At 42.0% G+C, this 25,908-nt stretch overlaps 2 protein-coding genes across 5 annotated transcripts; both read left to right on the top strand.

Annotated features, from left to right (window-relative positions):
* The first annotated feature begins 629 nt into the window (after window positions 1–629).
* hm13 (histocompatibility (minor) 13) lies at window positions 630–16,161 on the top strand. Of its 4 annotated transcripts, XM_077512114.1 has the most exons (12): window positions 632–1,077; window positions 3,544–3,579; window positions 6,535–6,633; window positions 7,107–7,189; window positions 7,267–7,355; window positions 7,420–7,505; window positions 7,594–7,719; window positions 7,796–7,853; window positions 9,180–9,300; window positions 9,591–9,693; window positions 11,112–11,197; window positions 15,090–16,161. In XM_077512114.1, exons 1-12 carry the CDS (start codon window positions 841–843, stop codon window positions 15,160–15,162), a joined length of 1,197 nt encoding a protein of 398 aa, XP_077368240.1. In that variant the 5' UTR covers window positions 632–840; the 3' UTR covers window positions 15,163–16,161. The 4 variants fall into 4 exon arrangements, with proteins under 4 accessions (XP_077368242.1, XP_077368243.1, XP_077368240.1 ...); XM_077512116.1 differs by lacking the exon at window positions 11,112–11,197 and having other exon boundaries at window positions 630–1,077; XM_077512117.1 differs by lacking the exons at window positions 3,544–3,579; window positions 15,090–16,161 and adding an exon at window positions 14,806–15,042 and having other exon boundaries at window positions 631–1,077.
* Window positions 16,162–19,950: 3,789 nt separating this feature from the next.
* mrgbp (MRG/MORF4L binding protein) lies at window positions 19,951–24,996 on the top strand. The gene is made up of 5 exons (XM_077515214.1): window positions 19,951–20,191; window positions 21,663–21,784; window positions 23,114–23,195; window positions 23,277–23,351; window positions 23,910–24,996. The coding sequence occupies exons 1-5, from the start codon at window positions 20,050–20,052 to the stop codon at window positions 24,110–24,112; spliced, it is 624 nt and encodes a 207-aa protein (XP_077371340.1). The 5' UTR covers window positions 19,951–20,049; the 3' UTR covers window positions 24,113–24,996.
* The last annotated feature ends 912 nt before the right edge of the window (window positions 24,997–25,908 follow it).

Raw genomic sequence — 25,908 nt, 5'->3', positions numbered from 1 at the left:
ATTTTTGTTTTGCAGGTTAAAGTTTTTTTTTTTTTTTTTTATATTGTGCTCCTTGATGAGAAACAAAGAAAGTTGCACAGAGGGACAGAAAGCAATAATCCGGCAAAACACACACAATTCTCAGACTGCACCTACAGACAGTGAATTGATCTGATTGGTTGTAGCAAGTAAAGGACTAAAGAACATACGTCCAGACATCACCTAAAGGATTAAAAATTGACATCACATAGCCTAAAATTAGTTCAAACTAGAAGATGGTTATATGATGGTTACATCAGTTCAAAACAGACACTTGGCCTCACGGTCGTGAACCCAATTTAACAGGTCATGAACTCAAACTTAGCCCTGGCGTGACCCCAGACATGACAGTCATTACATTAATACTTTCAAGTCAATACATTAATACTTTTTAAAACTCATTTTACCCCCAATAAAATAAAAATAAAAAAAATAAAAATGAAAAACGCTGATAAATATCCACACTGTGATTTTTCCATGTGACACGGGGGGCTTCACCCCCCAAAACAAATAAACAAAATATTAAAACCATATTGAAAAAAAATCCGTGAATATGCGAAACCGCGGGTGCCGAACCATACAGCTGTAAGCACGATGATAATTTTTGTCCTGCTCTCCGAGAAGAGTGAGAGGTCCTCACACACGGTGGATCTTTGCTTTAAGAAACGTGGCCTTTGTTGGTTACCGGCTGGCTCGCGTTTCATCCACGAATGACACGCATACGATTCCGGCTACGTCTTCCGTCTGTCGGCCTGTTTTCCCCACACACTTCCACCGCCACCCGCTGCTTCTGCCTAAACAGCCGCGTACCCCGGCGAGACCATGTCTGAGGTGGAAAAAGCCAGCACCTCAACTCCGGAGACCGCCGCCGCCGCCGCCGCAGCTCTCCTGGACGCCCTGAACGCCACCGACTCCAACGGGACGGAAGCGCTCAACGCGACCGCCAAGTTCGTGGCCACGCCGGAGGGCACGGTACTTGCGTACGGCAGCCTAGTGCTCATGGCTCTGGTGCCCATCTTCTTCGGAGCTCTGCGCTCCGTGGCCTGCTCCAAGTCGAAGGTAAAACTGCCGTTAGCCGGGTTAGCTGTTGCTCAACATCGAGCTAGCTCGCGACTCGGGGAATCTTTCGTACGTCACAAATTGTGATTCGTTCGGGCTAATTCATATGTTAACGTTTTTTTTTAATTTCGAACTTGTGTTGTTTTTACGGGCGTTGCATTGTTTTACGGGGCTCATTTTATAGTAGGACGGCTGTTGGTGTCATCGTTGAGAGTGACGTGTACATTTACGAGGGTTGTTGAAAAACGTCTCCTATGGAAAGCGGATTCAACTCAACATTTGCATGCGAAGTTTGCCGTCCCCCACTTACTGTGGATATTAGCTACATCTTTCAGACAAGTAGTAATTTTGAATAGTTAGAATTTTACTTCAAGATTTTGTAATACAATGTAATTGACAATTCAGCGGTGACGTCACAATGTCAATAGTCCCTTCCAGCTGACGTCACTTTACCCAGAATGATTAGCGACCGCTTACTAGGGGTGTTAAAAATAAATAAATAAATGATTCGGCAATATATCGCGATACTACAGCACGCAATTCTCGAATCGATTCAATAGGCAGCCGAATCGATTTTTTTAACATCCATTTTTGATGGAAAAATATTCAACAAAACTGTCTAAATTTCACACCTTAAGCATGGAAGAATGTTATATTAATGGAACGTTAAGCCTTAATATTTTATTTCAATGCTGTTCAAACATGAAAAATGTTACAACCTGTTTGTTAAATACAGCAGCTTACAGTTATAAGACTGAAGTTTCAGATCAATAAATAATACATTTTCATACAAATCTTACAGTGTACATGTACAAGTTTACTGAATGGTATTTTCTAAATTTGAGTGAAAAAATCACAACAATCGACTTGTAAATTCATATCGGGGTTAATCGGTATCGAATCGAATCGTGACCTATGAATCGTGATACGGATCGAATCGCCAGGTGCTCGGCAATTCACACCCCTACCGCTTACCAACTCTTGGGGGTCAAACAATCCATAGAAAGAAAGGGAGCATTGTTTTCGTTGAACGATTTGTCTAAACACGACAAATGTACCAAAAAACGTCCATAGTTATCATAGTTACCGCGACACACCAGCCTTTCTTAGCCGGGTATCGGCAAAAGCTGGAGTTGGTTGGAGGGAGAGATCCGTATCTACTTTCACCATCGGCCTGGTCAAATCAAGCCACAACGTTCCCCCAAGTAACTAATCACAGTATTTTAAATTATCTCATTGTGAAGAAGAGCGCCTACACAATGGAGGACTTTTGACGCCATCAAGAGTTTGGATTCTTAGAACTATTTTGTGTCTGGATGGGTGAAGGACGTCGGCTGCGTTCAACACGACAAATTTTGTCTCGTAGTAGCAAAGGTGTGCTCTATTTATCTTTTGCCGAGGGCAGGCTGACTGTAGCTACTGTAGCTTACCGTCACCAGTGTGAATGTGTGAGCGCAAGAATACTGTATCCACTGTAAAGCGTAGGGGTGTGCCAAAAAATCGATTCATAAAAGAATCGAGATTCTCATTTATTAATCGAATCGATATTGATATCCAAAAATCGATTTTATGTAAATTAGAAATGAAGAAGAAGGGGAAAAGGCAGTTGTAGCTCACATGTTGTTTTTGTGAAAAAAAAGCACTTATAATACAAAATTAATAAATGTTAAAAAAAAAAAAAGACTTTAATGTCTCTATTTGTCATTTTGTCTTGCAAAGCAGACCGGAGTAGATGATGACAATTTTTTTGCATATCTGTAAATTGAAGCAGAAATCAATGTCAAATAATTTTTAATCGAAAATCGCTTGAATCGAGAATCGAAAATCGATACGGAATCGAATCGTAGACCCAAAAATCGTAATCGAATCGAATCGTGAGATCCTTCATCCTTCATCATCTTCATCTTCATCCTTCTTCATCATCTTCTTCCTTTTTCTTCTTCTTCATTGTACAATGACAGCTTACTCCTCACAAGGGTCGTGGGGGTGCTGGAGCCTATCCCAGCTGTCTTCGGGCAGTACACCCTGAACCTTCAGGGTATATCCTGAACTGGTCGCCAGCCAATCGCAAAGGCACACAGAGACGAACAACCATCCACACTCACAAGCACACCATCAAATAACCTCTGGTGTTCATTTGAGAACCACATTATGATTTTTTTTTTTTTGTTTACCCCTAGTTTTAAAATATCTTCCTTTTCCTTTGATCACTGAATCGTTTATTTTACTCCACTGGTGAACAAGAAGTGGGAGCAAATGTAAACTCGGGAAGGGGTCTGTGTCAAATTCTGGTGGAGTTAGTGTCATTAGTTTGGCAGCTGCTTCAATTCTCTATCATTCTTTCTCCTTTGCTCGATAATGAACATTCAGTTATGTGTTTTCTCCCTCTGCATTGGCTGATTGGTTTCAGTCCTAATCCGATCCTGTTTCTTTCTTCCTGTCCGTTTACATCTGTCTTGTCCGTAGGAGCTCGGAGAAAAAGCGTACGAGTCGGGCATCCGTGTGAGTATAGAGATGCTGTTTGTATGCATAGAAACTAGGGCTGGGCGGTATGATTGAAAAATAAAATATCAATTTTTTTTTTTTTTTTTTATTAAACCCAACAAACATTTACTTAAAGGTTTCGAACAACAACTCTAAATAATCAGAAGACAAAATTAGATTTCACTATTTAGCAGCTTTTCAACGATTCGATTTTCAAAATGAAATGGAATTAATTTGATTTATTGCCCAGCCCTAATAGAAAGATACGTGTATGCGTGTGTGCAACTAATTAGTGTGCCATATCACCACCATGACAACCGTGAATCATGTCAACTGCTTGATAGATTGTTTCATACATCCGTCTTTGTCATCAACTACACAGATCACTTGTTAAGTCTTAATGTTGATGTGTGCATCTCATGAACCGAAAACATCGGGTTGGAAACGTGCAGCCACTTGTCAAGTGCCCTGTGACACCCTTAAGGTTGAACAATTTAGAGTTCAACCACAAATGTGCCTCCAAAATATGTACAACTTGAGCTCAGTGAGCTTCTAAGATTGTTCGGCCTCGCCAGTGGCAGAAGCAAACTGTAAGAAATGGAACGTGGTCGGGGCGCACCGTCAAGCTCTGGTGAACGTCATGTCCAGAAGAGTTAAGGTAGTGCAGGGAAATAAATAAAAGCTGCACACTGACTACTTTTCATCGTCAGTGTCCTTTCTTCAGTGTTGTCCCATTAATAGACGTGAGGGGGTGTCCTCACTTTTAATGCACATAATCCAACTGTTCAATGTTTTTCAGTACTTTTTGTACAACTTGCTGATCTATGAATCAACCAAAACAATCTCCTGGTTTTATTATTCGAATCTGTATTCAACAATTCTTTTCATTATGCTGTTTACATTTTAGCATTGTGAGACCGAGCTGCTGCCTTGCAATAACCAGCCAACGGCATGCTGCCATTGCCAGGCTTCAGACACTAGATTTTAAGAGGGAAGTGGCCACTAAGTTTAGTATCGAGTCATCAGTGTGCCACAAAGTGGCGAAAACTAGAAGAGTTGCACAAAAAAATAGAAGTGACGTCCTTGGATATGTTCATGCCCGGTCAGCGTCCGCCTCTCGCCCAAGTTTCATCTCGCTCCAGTTCCGGTGGCGCCCGGCCAGCGTCCGCCTCACGCTCTAGCTTTGGCGGCGCCCGGCCGTCGCCCGCCTCTCGCTCTTGTTTCGGCGGCGCCCGGTCAGCGTCCGCCTCTCGCTCCAGCTCCGGCGGCGCTGGGCCAGCGGCCGTGCCGTCCAGCCAGCTGCCATCTCTCTCTCTCTCGCTCCAGCTCCGGCGGCGCCCGACCAGCGTCCGCCTCACCCTCTAGCTTTGGCGGCGCCCGGCCGTCGCCCGCCTCTCGCTCTTGTTTCGGCGGCGCCCGGTCAGCGTCCGCCTCTCGCTCCAGCTCCGGCGGCGCTCGGCCAGCGGCCGCGGCGTCCAGCCAGCTGCCATCTCTCTCTCTCTCGCTCCAGTTCCAGTGGCGCTTGGCCAGCGTCCGCTTCCCGCTCCAGTCCTGGGCGCCTCGCGGCGTCCGGCCAGCGGCCGTCTCTCTTTCACTCGAGCTCCAACGGCGCATGCCCTGCGGCCGTATTCTGCTCCTCGTCTGGCGGCGCAGATTCTGCGGCCGCCTTCACGGGGTACTGTCATGACTAGGGTCATGTGCGGGTTATGTTATGCTTACTGTCGTGACTAGGGTCATGTAAGGGTTATGTGTAAACCTAGGGGTCCGCCAGGCGTGGCCTTTGAGGGGCGGGGGTACTGTCATGTCTGAGTCACGCCAGGGTTAAGTTTGAGTTCATGACAGTCTGGTCAAGTGTCTGTTTGGAATTGATGTAACAGCATCTAGTTTCAACTGGTTTCAAGTTATGTGACAGCTATGTGATGTCAGGAGCTTTGTGATGTCATTCTTTAATCCTTTACTTAGTCACAACCAATAAGATCGATTCACTGTCTGTAGTTGCTGTTGGAGAAGTGTGTGTGTGTTTGTCGGTTATTATCTCTGCTGCTGTGTGCATCTCCACAGCCCAAGAGGATTTTTTTTTTTTTTTTTTTTTTTTTTTTTTTTTTTTAATTTAAATACCCACTCACACGCGTGGCCTACTTCTTGTAGGCCACATATATGGGCCTAGCCCAAGAGGACTTGGCGTCTCGTGATTCTCGATGCATTCTCATTGTTTCTCATCTAGTCAAGTCTGTTCTACGCCTCTCGATGTTATGCGAATAAAGAGTTAAAATCTTACATGTTTCTGACTGTTTGAAACAGTGTGGGCTCCTGCCTGCCGTTTCGCTGCCCCATATATAGGTCGGAATTGTCCCGCCCCTCCAGATGGCCCAGTCCGGGCCTGAATCTATGATTGCTTCAAACTGCAGTCGAACAACTGAGTGTGCGCCCACTCCGCCAATACGGTCGTTATTGTTATTGGACTTGTTGTCGTGATAGGTGCCGGCCGGCGCCACCGTAGTCTGTTGCACATTCGTTTTGGACGGAGCCGCTCCGTCCCACAACATGACGTGGGTGTTCCCCTTGCATTTAAGCTTTTATTTATTTTTTGGTCGCGTATGTTAATAACGTGCTAAATAAAGTTTTCAATATCTTTCTAGGTAGATAATACAAAAAACACAAACAGGAAATACAACTCGGGATAGGATTTATTTATTTATTTATTTATTTATTTTTTTAAATGCATTGTGGACATTTGCTGTGCGCCGAGTGGGTGAGATTTATTCCAGTGATTATAAGGAACTAGTGGAATAAAACCCAGGGAAATTGAAGGTGTCAATGCGGAGGGTGTGTGAACACGAAATTACCCTTCTGCCAGTTAGTTTTCAATTTACTCAAACATTATTGTTACTTTTACGTTTGACAATGTAGTTGAAAGGTTTGATAAACAAGAACAACTCAAAAGTGTTTAACTGTCTCCGCTTTTGTCCGCAGAACACTTCAGACATGCCAGAGACCATCACAAGCCGAGATGCCGCCAGATTCCCAATCATAGCCAGCTGTACTCTCTTTGGACTCTACCTTTTCTTTAAGGTGACTTTGCACGTTCTTTACGTTTAACTCGTACTTTTTTGGTGGTATATCATTGATTGGCGAAGGCTTGCGAGCGTTTGCCAATGTTGATTTTTTTTTTTTTCGTTCGAGTTCGAGAGGCTGCAAACATGTTTGCCTATGAAATACAAACATAAGCTAGAGTATGTGCAAAAACACATGCAATATGGGGCCGTTATTGTGCCAAAACTATTTACAAATGCGTATTTCAATCCACAAATATGAAAAAAATAATTTATGTCCGTAACCAAAGTCTGCGTCAAGTACAACGTCGCGAGGCCCCACGGTGAAACGCTAGCGAGTAAAGCTTCTTTTGGGTTTATTCATCTTCCCGCCAGTGACTCCTCCAAGTCTAGCTGCTCACTGAGTTAACTGAGTTAATTATTTTTATTTTATTTTTTTAAATTTTGAACGCTTTAGCATGACCTTTTGGACTTGTGCGGTGATTTTTGCAGGTGTTTTCCCAAGAATACATAAACCTGCTGCTGTCAGCCTACTTCTTCGTGCTTGGCGTGCTGGCTCTGTCTCACACAATGAGGTAAGGCGCCTTGCCCATTAAGCAGCGCCCTGTTGTAGAATAACGTGTCGTAACTCTCGCTCTTCCTGGTGTCCAAGTCCTTTGCTGTCCAGTATCATGCCTGCTTCTGTGCCAAACAAGCAATACCAGCTGCTTTTCACACAGGGGGCTGCTGAGGCCAAAGAAGGTGAGTCAAAAGAAAACGCATGCCGCCTCCTCTCGGCACTCAAATCCTGTTGCTTTGTCTCTAGAGATCATTAACTACGAGTTTGACACCAACAACCTGGTGTGTCTCCTTGTCAGCAGTGTGGTGGGCGTCTGGTACGTTCTCAAAAAGGTATTGAACGTCTCTGCTGGCATTAGAATGTTGCACTCTTGTACTTTTGGATGGCCAATAACACGCCAGCATTGTTGTGACCTTGCAGCATTGGATCGCCAACAATCTCTTTGGCCTGGCTTTCGCCCTCAACGGGGTTGAACTTCTGCACCTGAACAATGTCAGCACCGGATGCATCCTGCTCGGAGGGCTGTTTGTCTACGACATCTTCTGGGTCAGCATCTGCACACCTTGAAGTAACTTAGGTTAATGGCTACACTGGTCAAATGATGACGCACTGATCTTCTCAGGTATTTGGTACCAACGTCATGGTGACAGTTGCCAAGTCTTTTGAGGCGCCAATCAAATGTGAGTGTTGTTTACGATTGATTACAAGACTTTAATTTTGTGACCGCATGCGTGAAAGCGACTCAAATTCATTAAGTTTATCAGTGGCTCATTTGCATGAGACAGGACCGCCCCCCCACAAAACCATCTCGGCTCTGTTCCTCGTCTTTTTCAGCCCGCTACACGCAAGCCATCTTTTGAATTACATTAGGATGTTCTTTGACGTCCATACCAGTGAATTTGGCACCAGGGATATCATTCTCGGACAGAATTAGTAGATGTATGCTGCATTCGAGGATGGTCAGAAGTCGGAAATATCCGAGTTGAAACTTCCCAGTTCCGACCTCAAAGCGTTCGATGTGAACGTAAACAACCCAAATGGTGGATAGTGATAAATTGTTTTTTATTTTGGTCCTCAAAACTCAATTTGTTAAGTAGCTAAGTAGTTGACCGTATAATTTCATGCAGGAATATAGCAGCAATACTGTCACGTACGTTGCGTTACGTGAAGTTACGGTGAATATTTATGAATGAAGAATGCTATCTAGTTTTATACTCGAGCAAATTGTGTTTTACCATTCAGTGACGTCACATTGTAGTCCGCCGGTGAAGTCGGGGTCCTTGTTTTTTTTCCGACGTCGCGAGTGGAATTTCCGAGTTCAAGGGGGCGTTCCCGGGCGCACTTCCTGGTTTGAACTCGGATATTTCCGACTTCCGACCATCCTCGAATGCAGCATTACCGCAGTAGACGTCTCGCTAGTAGACTGTTTACATTCGTGTAGCATGACTAGCTCGCCGAGTTTGGCGCTCCTCGCTAGACTCAAGAATATTAATTAAGTGTGGTGATGTGTATCGTGCGGTTCCCCACTGCCTCTCTGTATGACACAAACAGAAGTGCAAGCATGAGCATGAAAAACAACAAAACATGTACATGAACTTTTATTAACATTTTTTAACATGCAAATAGTTGCCGAACAGATTTGTACAACAGAAAATGAATAAATCTGGGTCTCGTGAGGTAAAGTGCATTCTTCCAGCTATAAAAAAAGAAAAATCAAAATAAAACAATTAAAATTATTACAAAATTATTTAAAAAATATAATGAAAACAAATAATTTAAAAACTATAACAATAACGAATGCAGTAACCTAAATATGCACGAGACCTCAACTGGCACGGGCAGGCACTTTTGTAAGAACCTACACTGATTGTAAACATGCTACAACATGTGTCACTTTGTTGTTGTTTTGTATTTCAGCTTTGAAAAGTTATTAGATATTGTTGGAGGAATAAATAGCAGCATCCTGATGTTCTCTCTCTTTCTCTCTCTCCCTCCCTGCGTGCCAGTGGTCTTTCCTCAAGACTTGCTGGAGAAAGGTCTGGATGCTCGCAACTTCGCCATGCTCGGTCTGGGTGACATCGTCATTCCCGGCATCTTCATTGCGCTGCTGCTGCGTTTTGACGTCAGGTAATCCTGCAGATGAGGCGATGTTCCATGTCGTCATTGCTTCGTGTTCCCGTCTTCCACTTTTTTTCTTTTTCTATTTCTGCTTGTTCTTCTCATTTGACTTTGTTGTTGTATTTGTGTGTATTTGTTTCTACTTCTATTTTGACCTGTTTTTCTTCCATTTGTTCTCCCACTTCGATATTTATCATATGCTTGTATTTCTCGTTCTTTTTCTTCTTCTTCTTCTTTTTTTTTTTTTACCTATCATTTCTCTCCATCTTGTATTCTTTCTTGTTCTTATTTGCCTGTAGCCTGAAGAAGAACAGCAGGACTTACTTTTGCTCCAGTTTCCTCGCCTACATTTTCGGACTAGGCCTCACCATCTTCGTCATGCACACCTTCAAACATGCACAGGTAAGACGTTTAAGGTCACTGGGCCATGAAGGCCTCGACACACCAATCCGACGTTGGGAGCTGGGATTCAGTGAGCGCTGCCTGGTTTGCGCAAGGCATATTGTCGGAGATGTTGTGGGAGAAGATCAGCGTTGGTCGTGACAATTGATCACTGATTGATTGTTAGCTAGCAGGAATGAAGCCAATTTGTTTAGTTCACACTAGTGTTGCACCAGTACCGTACTTCAATCTTTTGACGTAAAAAACGGACCGGTATTTTTTGTTTCATTACCGGTACTTCAAAAAAAAAATAAAAAATACGAGACAGCCCGCCAACTTTTTTTAAAGGCAGGTACACGTACATGCATACACGCGTGCCTGTCTGTCTACCGTATCCGATCTGTGGAAAATGCCTGCGGCACGCCTCTTTCAGCGTGGTTGCGAGAGGGCGCAGGAAGATGGCTTCACGCACTGAACACTGAAGCGCTCGCTGGCCGTGCGCTCCTCGTTAAGAATGACGCGCTAATTACGAAGTGTGACACACTAAATTATAACATGGAACTTTTTTTGTACTTACACCTCGCTAACGGTTATTGTGCCAAAGTACATAGAACAGTAAAAAAAAAACGGTATTCCCCCCCCAATACCACCGGAGTGAAAGTCACATGACAGCACTGCCTGCGCATGTTTTCAGTAAACACATGAAGAACACACATGTGCTTTTCGATTTTCAGCTTTAGAAACGTTTTGTAACAAGAGCAAATGTTTTTCGCGGAGGAACAGTAGAAGCACCACCAGTCACTCCTGCCATGGACTCGAGGTGCGTTCAATGAACAGGCACACAGTAGGAAATCCCAGATATGCATAGAAAAAGCTCAGACGACTGACAGTGACGTGTGACGCATTTTTGACACTTCCCTTAAAGATGTGAATGCACATACAGTATATACATAAATATATACAGTATGTACATAAATTAACACGTATATATATTCTACTATTTTGAATTAACAAAAAAAAATGAAAAATTGTAACTTCTTTTGTCAGTTTTAATATTGCTGCTTTTGCTGATGTTTTAGATTTTGGTCGCGGTACCATTTCAGTACCGGTATCGAGGTACAGTATTTTATGCAGGTATCGTATCGAAGTCAAAATTTTGGTATCGTGACAACACTAGTTAACACTGATATGCCGTGGCAGTCGAGCTTCTCGTTTGGAATTGGCATCTGACTACTGCCACCAATTTTATGGACGGTTGATACTTCTCACACATGCGCAGAAAGTACGTCGTAGTCGTTACCGTGTGTGCACCGCCACTTTTCCATCCCGACGTGCCGATGCGACAGCCGGTCAAACGTCGGTCCCGTTGGTGTTTCGAGGCCTTTAAGCCCCCTCCGTCACAGGGTGTCTAATGTGTGTTTGTGTGTGTGTGTGGTCAGCCTGCTCTGCTGTACCTGGTGCCTGCGTGTGTGGGCTTCCCCATTGTAGTGGCCCTCTTCAAAGGAGAACTTAACGAGATGTTCAGGTGAGTAACCATAGCAAGCAGGTCACGTGAACCGTGCAGGAGCGATCCGAGCCACCGCCAATGAGTCTGAGTGAAAGCAACCAGTTGTCTTATTCGATGTTCGGACACCATCTTCCGCCTTCTTCCTGTCTCTGCTACCGCTTCTGGTGTCTGCCTCCTTTGTCTGCATCCCACCATCTCACCCGTGAATTCCTCTTTATCCTCTTGTCTGTATCCACTTCCGATGTGTTCATCGTTCTCCTTGCTTGTCTTCATCCACTTGCTCTACATTCATCTTCCTTCTGCAGCCCCGCCCTATTGTCTTCCTCTTCTACTTTCGATGACTACATGCAGACAATATTCAGGTTAAGGTCAGAGTTCCGGTTTCTGAAACAATCAAGTTAACGTGATTAGGGCCCGACCGATATGCACTTTTTGAGGCCGATGCCGATACCGATTTTTGGCAGAAAAAAATACCGATTACAGATTAATCTGCCGATTATTTATTTAAAATATATATATATAACACAAATACTGACAGCTAAGGCTGTTTGAAAGTGCTATATAGATCAAGATAACTTGACTGTTCCTGTGCGTTTTGGCCTCTTGGGGGCAGTGTGGTGCCATGCATCCATGGCGTACACACTTAAAGTGAGTACAGAAGAAGGTTGCGATTGGATTCTATTAAAATAACTTAAGATTTTATTTATTTATTTATTTATCCATCCATCCATTTTCTTGACCGCTTATTCCTCACAAGGGTCGCGGGGGCTGCTGGCGCCTATCTCAGCTGGCTCTGGGCAGTAGGCGGGGGACACCCTGGACTGGTTGCCAACCAATCGCAGGGCACACGGAGACGAACAACCATCCACACACACGCACAAGCACACCTAGGGACAATTCGGAGCGCCCAATTAACCTGCCATGCATGTCTTTGGAATGTGGGAGGAGACCAGAGTACCCGGAGAAGACCCACGCGGGCACGGGGAGAACATGCAAACTCCACCCAGGAAGGTCCGAGCCTGGACTCGAACCGGAGACCTCAGAACTGGGAAGCGGACGTGCTAACCACTCGACTACCGTGCCGCCCTTATTTATTTATTTATTTATTTATTTATTTTTCCACACATTGGGAAGAATTTGTGCCTCTGCGTAGTGTTATCATCCGTGGGTGTGGATATTCGTTATTTGAAGGAAAAACACTCCCGAAGTCACCGCTAACTTCCTGTCTTCCTGTTAGCAGTTGGTAACTTGCTGTTCGTGCTAGGCTAGCGATGTTTTAGAAACGAAGCATGTTTTGTATTTCAATATACAGTGGATGTAATTCTTTACGTTGTGTGGCTAGTTTTACAGTTAACTCCAACTTTTACAGTTTTACTCTTAACTTTTACAGTTAACTGCGGTGTCATTAAACCGCTTCAAGGACGCTTAGGGACAACAGAATAATATATGTAGCATACGTAGCATAACAACTTGCTAGTTGCTAATGCTACAAAAGCAAAATGGTGCATTCAGGGCACGCTCACAACGTCGTAAACTTCAGTTTTCTTCGATAACGTTTTAAGGGGCAAATAATCGGCCATTTGGCCAAATTGCCCGATTGTTTTGGCCAATGTTTGAAGGCCAATAATCGGCTGATTTTAATCGGCGGCCGATTAATCGGTCGGGCCCTAAACATGGTTACATGCATGGCGGAAGTTGCTCTCGTTTACGTGGTCATTTGTGGCCAGTTGGAATATCCCGTTCTACTACTAAATAAAGTCGTCTTGTTTCCTCCTCGCTCCAGAAGTGTTATTTGCTGCAAGTGTCATGTTTGTTTACACTGGGAAGCACAGACTTCTATACTTATGTATACGTGTTTATAGAAACGGTGGCGTTTTTGCTGTAGAGAGACAAAATGTGAAATCAACGTATTCAAGCAAGGCTCCTTTAGCGAGTAGGACGGAGCTGCGCATACAAGTCGTTGCAAAATATACCAAGATTCCTTGCGAAGTCAAATAAGCGAAGAAGAAGAAAAGAAGATGAAGAAGAAAATAGAGAACGTGCACAGCGATAATCAATGCGTCGTTCAATCGAATGCGTTTATATAAACAAGAATTTGGGTTACGAAAGCAGTAACCCGTCTTATTCTGGTTTTTAAAAACCCAAATAATCACATATTTGGGTTACTGTGCGTGTTTACATGGCCTTACAAAACCTGAATAATGCCAATTTTCGTGTTTTAAAGGGGTTATTGCCTGCATGTAAACATAGTTGATGTCTTTGTCTTCATCCTTGCTGTCTGGATTGTCATCCCTATCCTCGTCCTCCTTGTCTTAATCTTCCTTTTCACTTTCTGTTTCTTTCACTTCTTCCTGTCTGCAGCCATTTCCTGTCCTCATCTTCTTCCTCCTTGACTGACTCTGTCAGGCCGAGGGTCGATTACGTGCATTTGAAAGATCCTCAAACGAGGGAGGACTTCATTTTTCGATAACATCGGCTTCATTTTTCAGCAAATGAAACAAAAATTGTTGGCACTCTTGCACATTTTTGTATTGATCGGTAACTCTGTGCGGGTTACCGGCTCCGGCAAACCGAGCAGGCAGCGATGCTCGAGGTCCGACATGCATGACGTAGATGTGGTTATTGTGCAACGACACGCTTCAAAATGCTTTGTTTTTCCGGGTTTGTACGCAGTCGTGATCTGTAACGTTGACACCTTTATATTACTACACGGACAGCAACACTCGATTGGCTGAACATCATCACGTGATTGGTAGCGTTGCGTGCTACTGGTTCAACTGACGTAGTAGTCTGCAGCGTTAGCCTGCACGTTTCATGACATTTAAAACTCATTCACTGCCAGCCATTTTTGGAAAATTTCAAAATGTTCAATACCTACGCGATATTACGTTCAATAATTATAGATAAGCCGAATCTACTAAATGACAGAATAGAATAGAATACTTTTTGCCCCCGTCCTGTTCTTTTATAATTGACAGTAGAAAAATGTAGTTTTGCCAAAATACAGCCATTTCTCCCATGGACTCTCAAACTGTGTTTATTTTGGATAAAATGGGGCAATGATGTCATCTGCCGGTGGTTGGGCATCAGTAAAGTTGTTTCCAAGTTTGACATTTACAGTGGATCATCATCAGATTCTCCCCCATCTATCCCCGCTCTAAAAAAATACAATTGACAAGTATACTTGTCAGAGGCAGTGAATGAGTTAAAACATGATTTTGGGACAATGTGCAATAATTACGAGTGCCAACAAACAAACTCTTGATTCAGGAAAAAAAAAAATCACCTTCAAAACATGAATGATCCAGGTCTTCCCCTCACCAGGGATCATTGATCTCAAAAACTAAAGCAGAGACGTGGTCTCGGCCCACTGCCTATGTTTGCCGTGTCTTCCTCTGTAAACTATTATGATACTGAAACAATGGAAGAAAAATAAAAGGGCCTGGACAACGCCGCGATCTTTCCACTTGCATGAGTGAGCGCCAACGTTCTGTCATTTTAATCCCGTAATCTTATGTTTCTCTCCTTCCTCCTCACTTTTTCTTTATTTTTTATTTTTTTTATCCTACTTCTTGGCCCCTTCTTTTTTTTTTCTCTCACCCTCCCTCCCCCCTCGGTGCAATTAGTTATGAGTCATCCGAGGGTGTCCTCCCAGCCTCTCCCAGGCTCACGTCCTTCCCAAGCGTCAGCGGCTCGCCCGCCAGCCTTTCCGACTCCATGAGCGCCGATTCTATGGCGACAGACTCCTCCCACCGGCGTCGCTTACAGACGGCCGCCATGTTGACGGGCCATCCCTGATATATATATATCGCTTTCGTGTTAGCATTTGCCATCACAGGTCTGCCGCTATGGCTTAGCGTCGCCTTCCTTTGCGACATCATCACCATCGTCGTCATCTGTTCTCCTCCAGGTACGAGGAATCCTTTGGGGAGGAGGAGCTAGCTAAAGATGACTCATCAGAATCGGTGAAGAAGGACCAATAGCATTCACTTGACCACACCTGTCTCACAAACGTCCACATTCTGCCAGGCTCCACCCACCACATCCCATCCAGTTGCTTCCTGTCACACGTCCGATCGCTCCTTCTAATTCTGCACCCTTAGTGTCTGTTGAGGACGCAGGGGGCCCTCTTCCACCAATGAGAGCAATGGGGGAGGGATGAGCAGATGGGGGCGGGGACTTCTCACAAGACAGTCATGGGGATGGTCATTATCATATAATGGGTAGAGGCGAGGATGAAATTATGCTATTCAGTGTTGTAATTTTTAATGATATCTTTTGGACAACAACAACAATAGCAGACACAATTTTGATGTGCCTTTTCCACCCTGAATTATTTTAAATACCATAATTACGAAGGAAACTAACAATATGCCTGAACCTGTCGTGGAAAAATTGTCTCCCAACAGAAAAATTGCCGCATTATCATAAAATTGCTTTCAAAGGGCTGTTCTAATATTTTGCGAAACAAAAAAAAATTCTTTATTTTGATAATTATATAAGCCCCTCGCCCTCATCTGCACTCCTGCATCCAAATGTTGATGACATGATCATGTCATCAACATCTTTTTTTTTTTAAAAGATTGTTGTTTTTAGGTTTACTCAAATAAAAAGGGAGTTATGAGCAATGAGCAGGTCAATTGGCTACTTCACAATGAAACCTAATTTCTTTTAGATTTTTTTAAAAAGTTTTTTTCCCTTCGTGTTCCGATTGGAAGAGCATTTTGGGAAGTGCGTATTGTTTGGAACGTTACATTTGCTCAAAGTCTGCTGGATTTCACTCAATTTTTAAATGCTTCCTTCTCTGTTGTTTTTGCTTTGCTCGATTTTCCTTTTGTAATTTGATGTTGAGAGAAAAAAACAACAACAACAAATGTATGAAAAATTATCTTGCTCTTGTACAGCCCGCTTTGGTTGAGGAACGCATGTTAATGTTTTTGGTGTTTGTCAGCGCATAAAGAAGCAGAACTGAGAGGACTCGAGTATTTGTGTCGTCGTATTTTCTGATGTTTGTTATAAAGTGGATTCATTCACACATTTGTGAATTTATAATAACAGAAACCATTACAAACGATCCCCTTTTAGGCAAACTAACTTTGTTGGATTGACAAGCTTCACCACTATGCTGCCCGCACACAAGCAATGAATAAAATCGGACTGGACCAAGGCAAACTCGCGGTGTGGGCACCCGCATATTTGCATAGTCACACATTTATTTATTTTTCTGCACGATATTTATTTAGGGATTGTTGCCCCCAAATTTTCCTCGTCTTTTGTGGAAAAGTTTTATTTTTTTTCAAGGCTATTTTGGGGGATTTAACGAAATCGGTATTTTTTCTCCAGTTTATTTCAATGCCTGTCAATTATATGATTTTCACAATTTATGGGTCGGCTTGGTCCATACCCCCGCCCTAGTGGGCGGCGCCATCTGGCAATACGGGGCAGGTGCCCAGTGGGCCAGCATCTTTTGAGCTTGATATGGTGCTATTTAATCAATACTTTCCTCCATTTACTCCGAGACCGGTCCACAATTTATAAGAATAGTTCCAATGTCGTGAAAATTAATGTGGAGATATGGACAATGTTAGTCTTCGCATTCCTGCCATTTTTGCCGAAGAGGCCGAAAAAAGGTGCATGAAAAGTAAATTTGAAGCTGCTCTTGAACCATCTGGAGTATCAGCATAGTTTTAGTATCTTTTTGAAGATTACACTTTGAATTTTTCTCCCAAAGAGTCAGAATCTATTTAAGTGTTGCTGGCACTGAGTAATGGAAGTTTGAATTAAAAAAAAATAAAATAAAAATGTAATTTGTCTAATTATTTTTTCACAAAATCTGCCTTGAAAATGAATGTAGAATGGTGGTTAGGACTTGAAAATAGTACAGGATCAAAGCTTGAGGTCTTCCCTAATTCCAGTTCAAGTTTGGCAATAATACGACACAAAATGAGCATTTTACACAGGATTTTCCAAAACGGGCTTATCCGAACATAGTGTGCCATTTGGGTGACCCTTGAAAGCCCAGGTCAAGACAATAACTAGAGCTGCAAGCAGCTATAAAGGGCCCTCGCAACCCGGGCCATGTTGGGGTACTTTTACGTCGGGGTACTGTCAAATAGGACGAGGACCGAGGAATTTTTTTTAAAAATTTTTTATGCCAAGCCTTGCGTATGGGAACTTCCATCCAAAGCCCAAAGATGGTGTGCAGTTCTCAAAATAAAATCAAAATGGCGGACTTCCTTTTATGTTTAGCATCCGGCAAAAGAATACTTTTTGTAGGCTTCCCAATTTTCACAAATCCAGGTGAATCATACAATCGGAAATGCGCCGTAAAAATGTATAGAGGGCGCTATTGAACACCACCTTGGGGTACTTGCATGTTGGGGTACTGTTACATAGAACAAGGACCGTCTAAAATGTAAATGTTTTTTCCAAGTCCTGTGTGTGCAAAGTTTCATGAAAAAGGCCAAAAATGATGCATAATTCCCAAAATAAAATCAAAATGGTGGACTTCCTGTTAGGTTTAGCAAATGGCTATATAATACTTTTTTTTTTTTTGGTAGGTCTTAGGCTGATTGGTATCTGTCCTAATTTTCACAAATCTATCTTACAAATCTAGCCTACAAGTACGTTTGAACATATTTGCGAGTACGTTCGAACATACAGTTGTCAGCATTTTGGAGTATATTTTTAAGTGTGGTTGCATGCATTTGTCAAGGCATCGAAGAAGAGGAGAGACAACAGTACATCGAGCAATCACGGCTGTGTACACAGATTAGATTTAATTTTGCCTTTCTTTTTTTTTTTTTTCTCCTCTTATTCTGATCACCAGAAACTGTTGTAACATTCGCAGGGATAAAATGTGTAGTTGGCGATCACACAAGGGCGCCGTTTTATAGTAGAACCAGAGGTATCCATCCATTTTCTTGACCGCTTATTCCTCACAAGGGTCGCGGGGGGTGCTGGAGCCTATCTCAGCTGGCTTTGGGCAGTAGGCGGGGGGACACCCTGGACTGGTTGCCAGCCAATCGCAGGGCACACACAGACGAGCAACCATCCACACTCACAAGCACACCTAGGGACAATTCACCTGCCATGCACTTCTTTGGAATGTGGGAGGAGACTGGAGTACCCGGAGAAGACCCACATGGCCGGAGCCTGGACTCGAACCCGAGTCCTCAGAACGCGGAGGCGGACGTGCTAACCAGTGCCGCCCATCCAGAGGTATATTTTGAAGTTAAACTTTCATGTGTTGTTACTCTGTTTACAAATTTAAGGTTTCTGCCTTTTCTGGCGTTTTTACTTTTTCATGTGCCTGTATGTATATTATTTCTATGTTTCCATTTTATTGTATTAAAAACATGAAAATATTTATGAGTCATATTCTTGCACCGCTGACAACGCTGTCGGATCTCCATAGCAACCACTTTTCAGCAAGGCACGACCATTTCTGCAACCGTTCTTTGCAGTTGCGAGGCTGCATCAAAGCCTTCTGTATGCTCGAGCACGGGGGTCTCCAAGTTGGGTCCTCGAGAGCCCCTATCCAGCCTGTTTTCCATGTTTCTCTCCACTCACGCACCTGATTTGTGATCAGGATCGTTATCAGGTTTTTGCAAAGCTTGCTGATTAGCTGATCATTAGATTCAGTTGTGCTGAAGGACGGAGATATGGTAAACAGGCTGGATAGGGGCTCTCGAGGACCCAACTTGGAGACCCCGGCTCTAGCATAAAAACAAAAAACAAAAGAACATATAAATACGTCTTTGGGACAGTTAAAACATTTAAAACAAATGTATGTTATTGGGAGCTAATGAGAAAAATGTGACGTCATTTGAGATCAACCTAGTCCCACTGTCGTTCGCTGAGCCAATGAGGTTGAGCTTCAGCCCACCCAAATCCTCCAGAGCCCGCCCCCTTCTCTACGAGTACGAATCGTTTTGCACCATCTGTCGTGAGAAATTTGATGCAAAAGTCACGCGACTAGACAGCAGTAGAAATACCATTTGTGACTCCTAGTGGTGACTTCTTTGACTACAAGTTGTCATTTCTCCAGGTACAAATCATTGACTTTTACAGATCCAAATTTAGACTTTTTTTTTTTTTTTTTCTACAGATAATTTTTTTTTCTACAGGTAAATTTTTTTTATGTAGTTTTTTTTTTTTTTTTTACAGGTACAATTTTTTTGTATGTACTTTTTTTTTTTTTTACAGGTACATTTTTTTTACGTGCAATTTTTTTACGTACAATTATGTTTTTTTTTACACGTACAATTTTTTGTACACTTTTTTTATGTACATTTTTTTTTACAGGTACAAATCATGACTTTTACAGATACAAATTCATATTTTTGGTGAAACAATCATTCACAATTTTTGTTACATAAGTATTCAAGTCATTTTGAACAAAAAGTTAACGATTTAACACGATTACCACAATTAACACTTTAACTCGGGCTTGATCTCTGCTGAGAAATGTGTTGTAAACGTGCGGTCTGTTTGTTAGCAGCTAGCAAGTTAAGCTAGATAGATAGATAGATAGATGGATAGCTACTTTATTAAAGATCTCTATTCCCTTGCATGTTGTTTGCTATGTTTTTGTTTTGGTTTGCTGTGTATTGTTTTAACAGACTTCCAACCTGGACAACTGACAGTAGCAGAACTCCGAAGACAACAATTTTTAATATTTATTTAATTTTGTTATTCTTTTATGCTAGGTTTTTATTCACTAGGCTCGTCTCGAAAAGTCAAGACTTCCCACTTTTGCTCGAATGCGAGCACGAAGTACGTCACTTCCGGCCGATACCGAACAAAACATCCTCCGCCCCAAACTAGAGTCAGTCTGGTATAGTCATCGTTTTTTTGCCGTCTTGACGATGGGGGAGGCTGACGTGACACAGAGGCAGGCCGACGAGAAGCCCCCGGACGCGGCCTTTGTACCTGGCGAGGAGTCGGTGGTGTGGAGCCACGAGGTGGAGGTCTGCCTCTTCCATGCCATGATCGGACACAAGCCTGTCGGTGAGGCTAAATTCTAGTAGCATAGTCCTGTTGTTAGCTTAGCTCCTCTTGTCTGTTGATCGTTCACTCGTCCGTTTATCCAATTGAATTAATCGCTAAGCACGTTATTCTTTATTATTGAAAGGAATTATTTACATTTGTAACTTTAGTAGGTACTTGGAAATCTGTTTTCTCCGGTCGCGGGTGTTCGCGAGTTACGAGAGTGCAACGGTTTAAAATGTGATCGGGCTGCAAGATTGTATCGGGGTCGCTTGCAGATGACGTCACGCTACAGGCTTTTCCGGAAATTGTCCGTTTAAAATGTTCAAAATAACAAAATTCAAGGACTAACATTGTAAAAAAAAAAAAAAAAAAAGGTAAAGAAACCTAAAAATATAAAAACATGATACTCTAAGAGTGAATAAAAAAAAGATTGAAGCGCCTTCGTGCTTGACGGTGACGTCAGTACAGCAGCGCTAACGAAATTAGCTTCGATTTGATTTCTTTTTTTTTTTTTTTGCTGTTCACGAATAAATTACAATAACAAAAAACAGTCTTAATGATAATAGGAACACATTAACAATCTAAGCTGACAATATTTGTCACATCTGAGACAATTGTGTGTATTTGTCTTTTAGTCAATCTATTTTATTAGGGATGTTCGATACCGATACTCAGACCCTCAGTACTCACCGATACCGATACAGTACAGTCACATTTTCACGATCTTGGCATCGATTTGGTATCGAAGTATCGGTTCTTGTGACAACCCTACTCACGGCTCACGCCTCTAGATACAAAACAACAAGCATGGCTGAGCTAATCAACCCACCTCTTCGTGCGATCAGACCTGCTCCCCAAAATTTAAAAGCTGACGTGTGGAATTATTTTGGATTCTACAACGTTTATACATATTTTTGGTTTCTATATCCATCCATCCATCCATTAGCAGATTCGCTTATCCTCACAATATGTATATAAATCATTTGTGAATTACGTCTGAGGCTAGGAAATTCGGGTTGTTTTTAACAAGGTGCGCAAGACGCGGTGCAAGCTAGCAGCTCGGCTAAAAACACGCCCCCTAGTTACGAGGCATACTGTCTAATAATTGCTGATTTTCATACACTTCTATTACAAATTTTGACTTTTGTGCTGCTTGGAAATGAAATTAGAGACCTCAAGGAGGCTATTTGTGGAGAAATCTCAACATTGACAAAAAATGTGCAACTGTCTAATATCGTCCATTATCTCGAGATTGATCCTTTTGCCGGAGCGGGTCACATATGTACACCCAGCGTTAAGAGTAACAAGTAACAATGCAGGCACAAATGGAAAGATGTGTTTGCAAAGGATCATGGGACATGTTGCGCCACCGTCGTATCTTTCAAGCATCGTTCATCGTTGTTGACGTTCATCCTGGAGGCAGTCGGGAAAACAATCTCACCCATTCAGTTGATTACATGTAAGTAATTGCGTGTTTGTACACGTGCAGGAGTGAACCGTCACTTCCACATGATCTGCATCCGAGACAAGTTTAGTCAGAACATCGGCCGACAGATCTCCTCTTCGGTCATCTGGGATCATCTGGGAGACATGTATGACATGCAGGCGCTGGTGAGGATGCACGCAAACTTGTAAAGTAACACCTGACTGAAAATTCATTGTCCTTCATTCGATTAGGCAGTGTGTTTAAAAACTAGGGCCCGACCGATTAATCGGCCGCCCATTTACAATCGGCCAATTATTGGCCTTCAAACATCGGCCCGAAAAACAATCGGCCAAATGGCCGATTATTTTCCCCTTTTAAACCGCCGTTATCGAAAGAAAACTGAAGTTTCCGATGCTGTGAAATTACCCTGAACATACCATTTTGCTTGCGGAGCATTAGCAACTAGCAAGTGTGTTATTCTGGTTATTTTTGTGGCGCTCACAAGACACTGAGGAACAGTGAACACTTTTGTGATTATATTATTGGTCTTTGGTAATATTCTAATATTTAGAGATAGGATATTTGAGTTTTCTTAAACTGTATAAGCCATAATCAGCAATATTAAAACAACAAAAGGCTTGCAAGATTTCAGTTGATTTGTAATGAATCCAGAATTTATGGCATTTTTGCTTATTTAATTGCATTATAGAAAATAATGGAATTTATCACAATATTCTAATTTTCTGAGACAGTCCTTATATATATATATATATATATATATATATATATATACTAGGGGTGTTAAAAAAAAATCGATTCGGCGATATATCGCGATACTACATCGCGCGATTCTCGAATCGATTCAATAATCGGCAGAATCGATTTTTTTTTTTGGGGGGGAGATTCACACCTTGAGCATGGAAGAATGTTATATGAACGGAACATTAAGCCTTAATATTTTATTTTAATGCTGTTCAAACATGAAACAGATTACAACCTCTATAAGACTGAAATTTCATATAAATAAATAATACATTTTCATATAAATATTACACTCTACAAGCTTACTGATTAGTATTTTCTAAATTTGAATGAAAAAAAATCGCAACAATCGACTTATAAATTCGTATCGGGATTAATCGGTATCGAATCGAATCGTGACCTGTGAATCGTGATACGAATCGAATCGTCAGGTACTAGGCAATTCACACCCCTAATATATATATATATATATATATATATATATATATATATATATATATATATATATATATATATATATATATATATTATTCCCATTTCTAAATGTATTTTTGTATTTAAGTTTTGAATTATTTTTATATCCATTTTTATTTTCACTTTTATTCATTTATTTAATTTAGTTATTTCTTTATTTTTAATTTTGTCAGTTTGTTGTGCTATACACTTTTTCACTGGATTATTCTGAGCTTTTTTGTTTTATTATTCCGCTGTGAAATTGTGTGATTCTCTGCATCTTGTGTGTGTTTGTGCAGCACGAGTCTGAGATCTTACCCTTCCCAAACTCGGAGAAGAGTTTCTTTCTGCCTGATGACATCATCCAGGAAGTGAAGGAAGGTGTGACCCGATCGACAAACTTCTGTCGTTTGCTCATCATTTGCAACATTGCACGTATCAATCAACCAAACTTTTCTTCAGGCAAGCTATGTTTGGAGGAGGAGCCTAAAGAGGAGCTGGTGCTGGAGCGAGAGCAGCCTGCGATGCACGAAGAAGGTACAGCGTGGCCGAAGCAACCACTCACCGCCATTTTCACATTTCGCAATCCCGTTCGCTCCCGGCTGTTTTACTGAATTTTGACTGATTTTGCAAAGCCCACAGAATATTGTGTTCAATTGCTATAAAAGCATGGAACCTATCAAAAGAAAGATTAAAGTCTCTTCTTTCATCAACAAAAAAAAAGTATGTTTCTATCTGTTTCCGTTTTGCAGCAATTTGCATTAGAAGAGAGCTAAGTTTCATCAGTTTTCACAAATCTGATCGAATTTGTAATTGAGGTTTTTTTTTCAACATGGCCCTGGTTGATCTCCTTTGCTCCGCTGCCACCTGCTGGCCGTTTGTGTAATAACTACCATTTCTAGAACCGTTCTTTGCAGTTGAGAGGCTGCATCAAAGCCTTCTGTATGCTCTAGCATAAAAAATAAATAAATAAAAAAAAACGTATAAATACGTCTTTGGGACACTTAGAACATTAAAAAAAAGTATTTACATGTTATTGGGAGCAAATGAGTTAATAATATACGACTCATCTTTTGATCCCCCTCCTTCTTTCAGGAAGTAACTCCTCGCTCAAGATGTCAGAGCGGATGACCAGCAGCCGTGACAAGGAGAAGGGTGGCGTCGACGGCGCCGCTCCGGGCGGAGGAGCAGCAGCTGGAAAGGAAGCAGAGAAGCGGAAGAGGAATCGTGGCACCGAGAAGCTTCTTTCATCATCCAACCCCGCCAGCCCCGGAGGAGCCAAGAGGAGGCGTACATGACCGCCGTGGGACGTCACATGATGACCTTCGTTTTCGCGACTTGAGGCCAATGCTCAAACGTTGCTTTTCAAGCGTTAGCGGCTGACGGACGCTGACGACCGGAGTGGTGCGTGCGCAGAAAATGGACACTGGTAGCACCGGTATATCGTTTTTGTCTCAACGTGGACAACATCCACATTTACTGTTAGCTGTATTGTTGTGGCTAGCATGCTAAATTAGCCTGCTAGTTGTAGCCTCATGATGCGTTTTTGTCACATTTTGATGTAAAAAGAGATTTACTTTTTTTTTTTTTAGTGTCGACAAGCAGATGATGCTCATCATTAAATACATGTCAACACATTAATAACCTGCATTTACAAAATAAGTCTAAGTTGGCAAAGGTCTTCAATTCAAATTTATTTTTATTTCATTCTTTTTGAAAAAGAAATGAAGGGGACAGAAAGAAGTCAAACTTCTAATGTCTGCCCCGATCAACACTATATATATATACACACACACATACACAAACAATTGTTTCAAAGGCAGTACTTTTCAAAAATAGATTATTACACTAAAATAAAATTTACACTGGTGGAATGAATTCCACATTTTTCTGGAAAATATTAAACATCATGTGCCTTTAGAAATAAATAAAATACTTGGTTTTCACAGATTTCTGTACTTTTACTAAAAAAAATAAAAAAACACTTATTCAGCGAATGCAGTTTGAATCAACAAGATAATAACTAATAATGTAAAGACTTCCAAACAAAATTTTCAGTGAGAACCATAAATCCCTCAACAAACAGTTTGCTGTCCACAATCAAATCAGCTTTAAAACAATATTCTACATCTACAACATCAAGTGCTTTCTTAACATGTAATAAATGCAACATTGAGGCAAATCATCTCCTACTCATCATCATCATTTCCACAACCAGCGGATTCTTCTCCCCTAAGCGCGAGAGGTGCTGTCATATGTTAGTAGTGTGTGTTGCGGGTGGTGATGTCGTGATCTAGGAAGCGTGGTGGTGGACCCAAATGCAGGAGGCGAACGAGGCAGAGGTGCGGAAAAAGAAGTAAATTTAATCCAACAAAAACCAAAGTAGCAAACAGGGCTTGAAGACAACGAATACAAAAAAATACCAGAGGGAAAACTATACAGGAACAGACGAAAACACTGGCAACATGAACGTGGGGAAACAAGAATAATGAACCGGCAAACACTGACACGAAAACCAGTAACTAAATACACACACTAATTACACACGACGAGACACAGCTGGGCAAGACACAAATGGAAGGGGGTGCTGATTGGTTGGCACATGAGGATGGGCAGGTACACACAGGTGGACATGGAAAGGCTAAACGAGACTAGGGAAAACCAGGAAGTCAGAACATAAACATGACAAACTACAAACCCAACAAAAAACAAAGCAAAAACCCACCCTAAACAGAACCAAAACATGACAGGTGAAGATTTGCTTATGTGTGACTGAGAGCGGAGTGCGTATAACCTTTAGCAGGAGAGCTTTTCTTCCGTTTCCGTCAGCTAAACTCGAGCAAATCAAGATGATCCACAAAAGCATAGCTTTAAACTTACAGAAAAATGATTTGCTGACTACTATATATATATATTTTTTTTGCTGCATGGTGGCCAGAAACATCTAAAACCTGCAGGACTCCGGACCTCGATGGACCGGAATTGGCGAACCCTGCTATCTAAAAAGAATCAAGCAGTTGTGATTATGTTATTTTGTCTCTAGATTCACAGAGAGACGACAGCAGCTTAGTGGCGATAAGTGTCCATCCGAAAC

The sequence above is a fragment of the Festucalex cinctus genome, chromosome 2 (assembly GCF_051991245.1).
Source record: "Festucalex cinctus isolate MCC-2025b chromosome 2, RoL_Fcin_1.0, whole genome shotgun sequence".
Classification (NCBI taxonomy): domain Eukaryota; kingdom Metazoa; phylum Chordata; class Actinopteri; order Syngnathiformes; family Syngnathidae; genus Festucalex; species Festucalex cinctus.
Note: the sequence above shows the minus strand (reverse complement) of the source record. Positions and strands in the feature narration are given on the sequence as shown.

Bases quoted from the DNA above. Each gene is read 5' to 3' on its own strand.
- hm13 (XM_077512117.1), top strand. From the start codon at position 841: ATGTCTGAGGTGGAAAAAGCCAGCACCTCAACTCCGGAGACCGCCGCC. The intron at 1,078-6,534 runs GTAAAACTGCCG...TTTTGTCCGCAG, and splicing joins TGGCCTGCTCCAAGTCGAAG to AACACTTCAGACATGCCAGA. The intron at 7,506-7,593 runs GTATTGAACGTC...GTGACCTTGCAG, and splicing joins TCTGGTACGTTCTCAAAAAG to CATTGGATCGCCAACAATCT.
- mrgbp (XM_077515214.1), top strand. From the start codon at position 20,050: ATGGGGGAGGCTGACGTGACACAGAGGCAGGCCGACGAGAAGCCCCCG. The intron at 20,192-21,662 runs GTGAGGCTAAAT...GTACACGTGCAG, and splicing joins GATCGGACACAAGCCTGTCG to GAGTGAACCGTCACTTCCAC. The intron at 23,196-23,276 runs GTGTGACCCGAT...ACTTTTCTTCAG, and splicing joins CATCCAGGAAGTGAAGGAAG to GCAAGCTATGTTTGGAGGAG.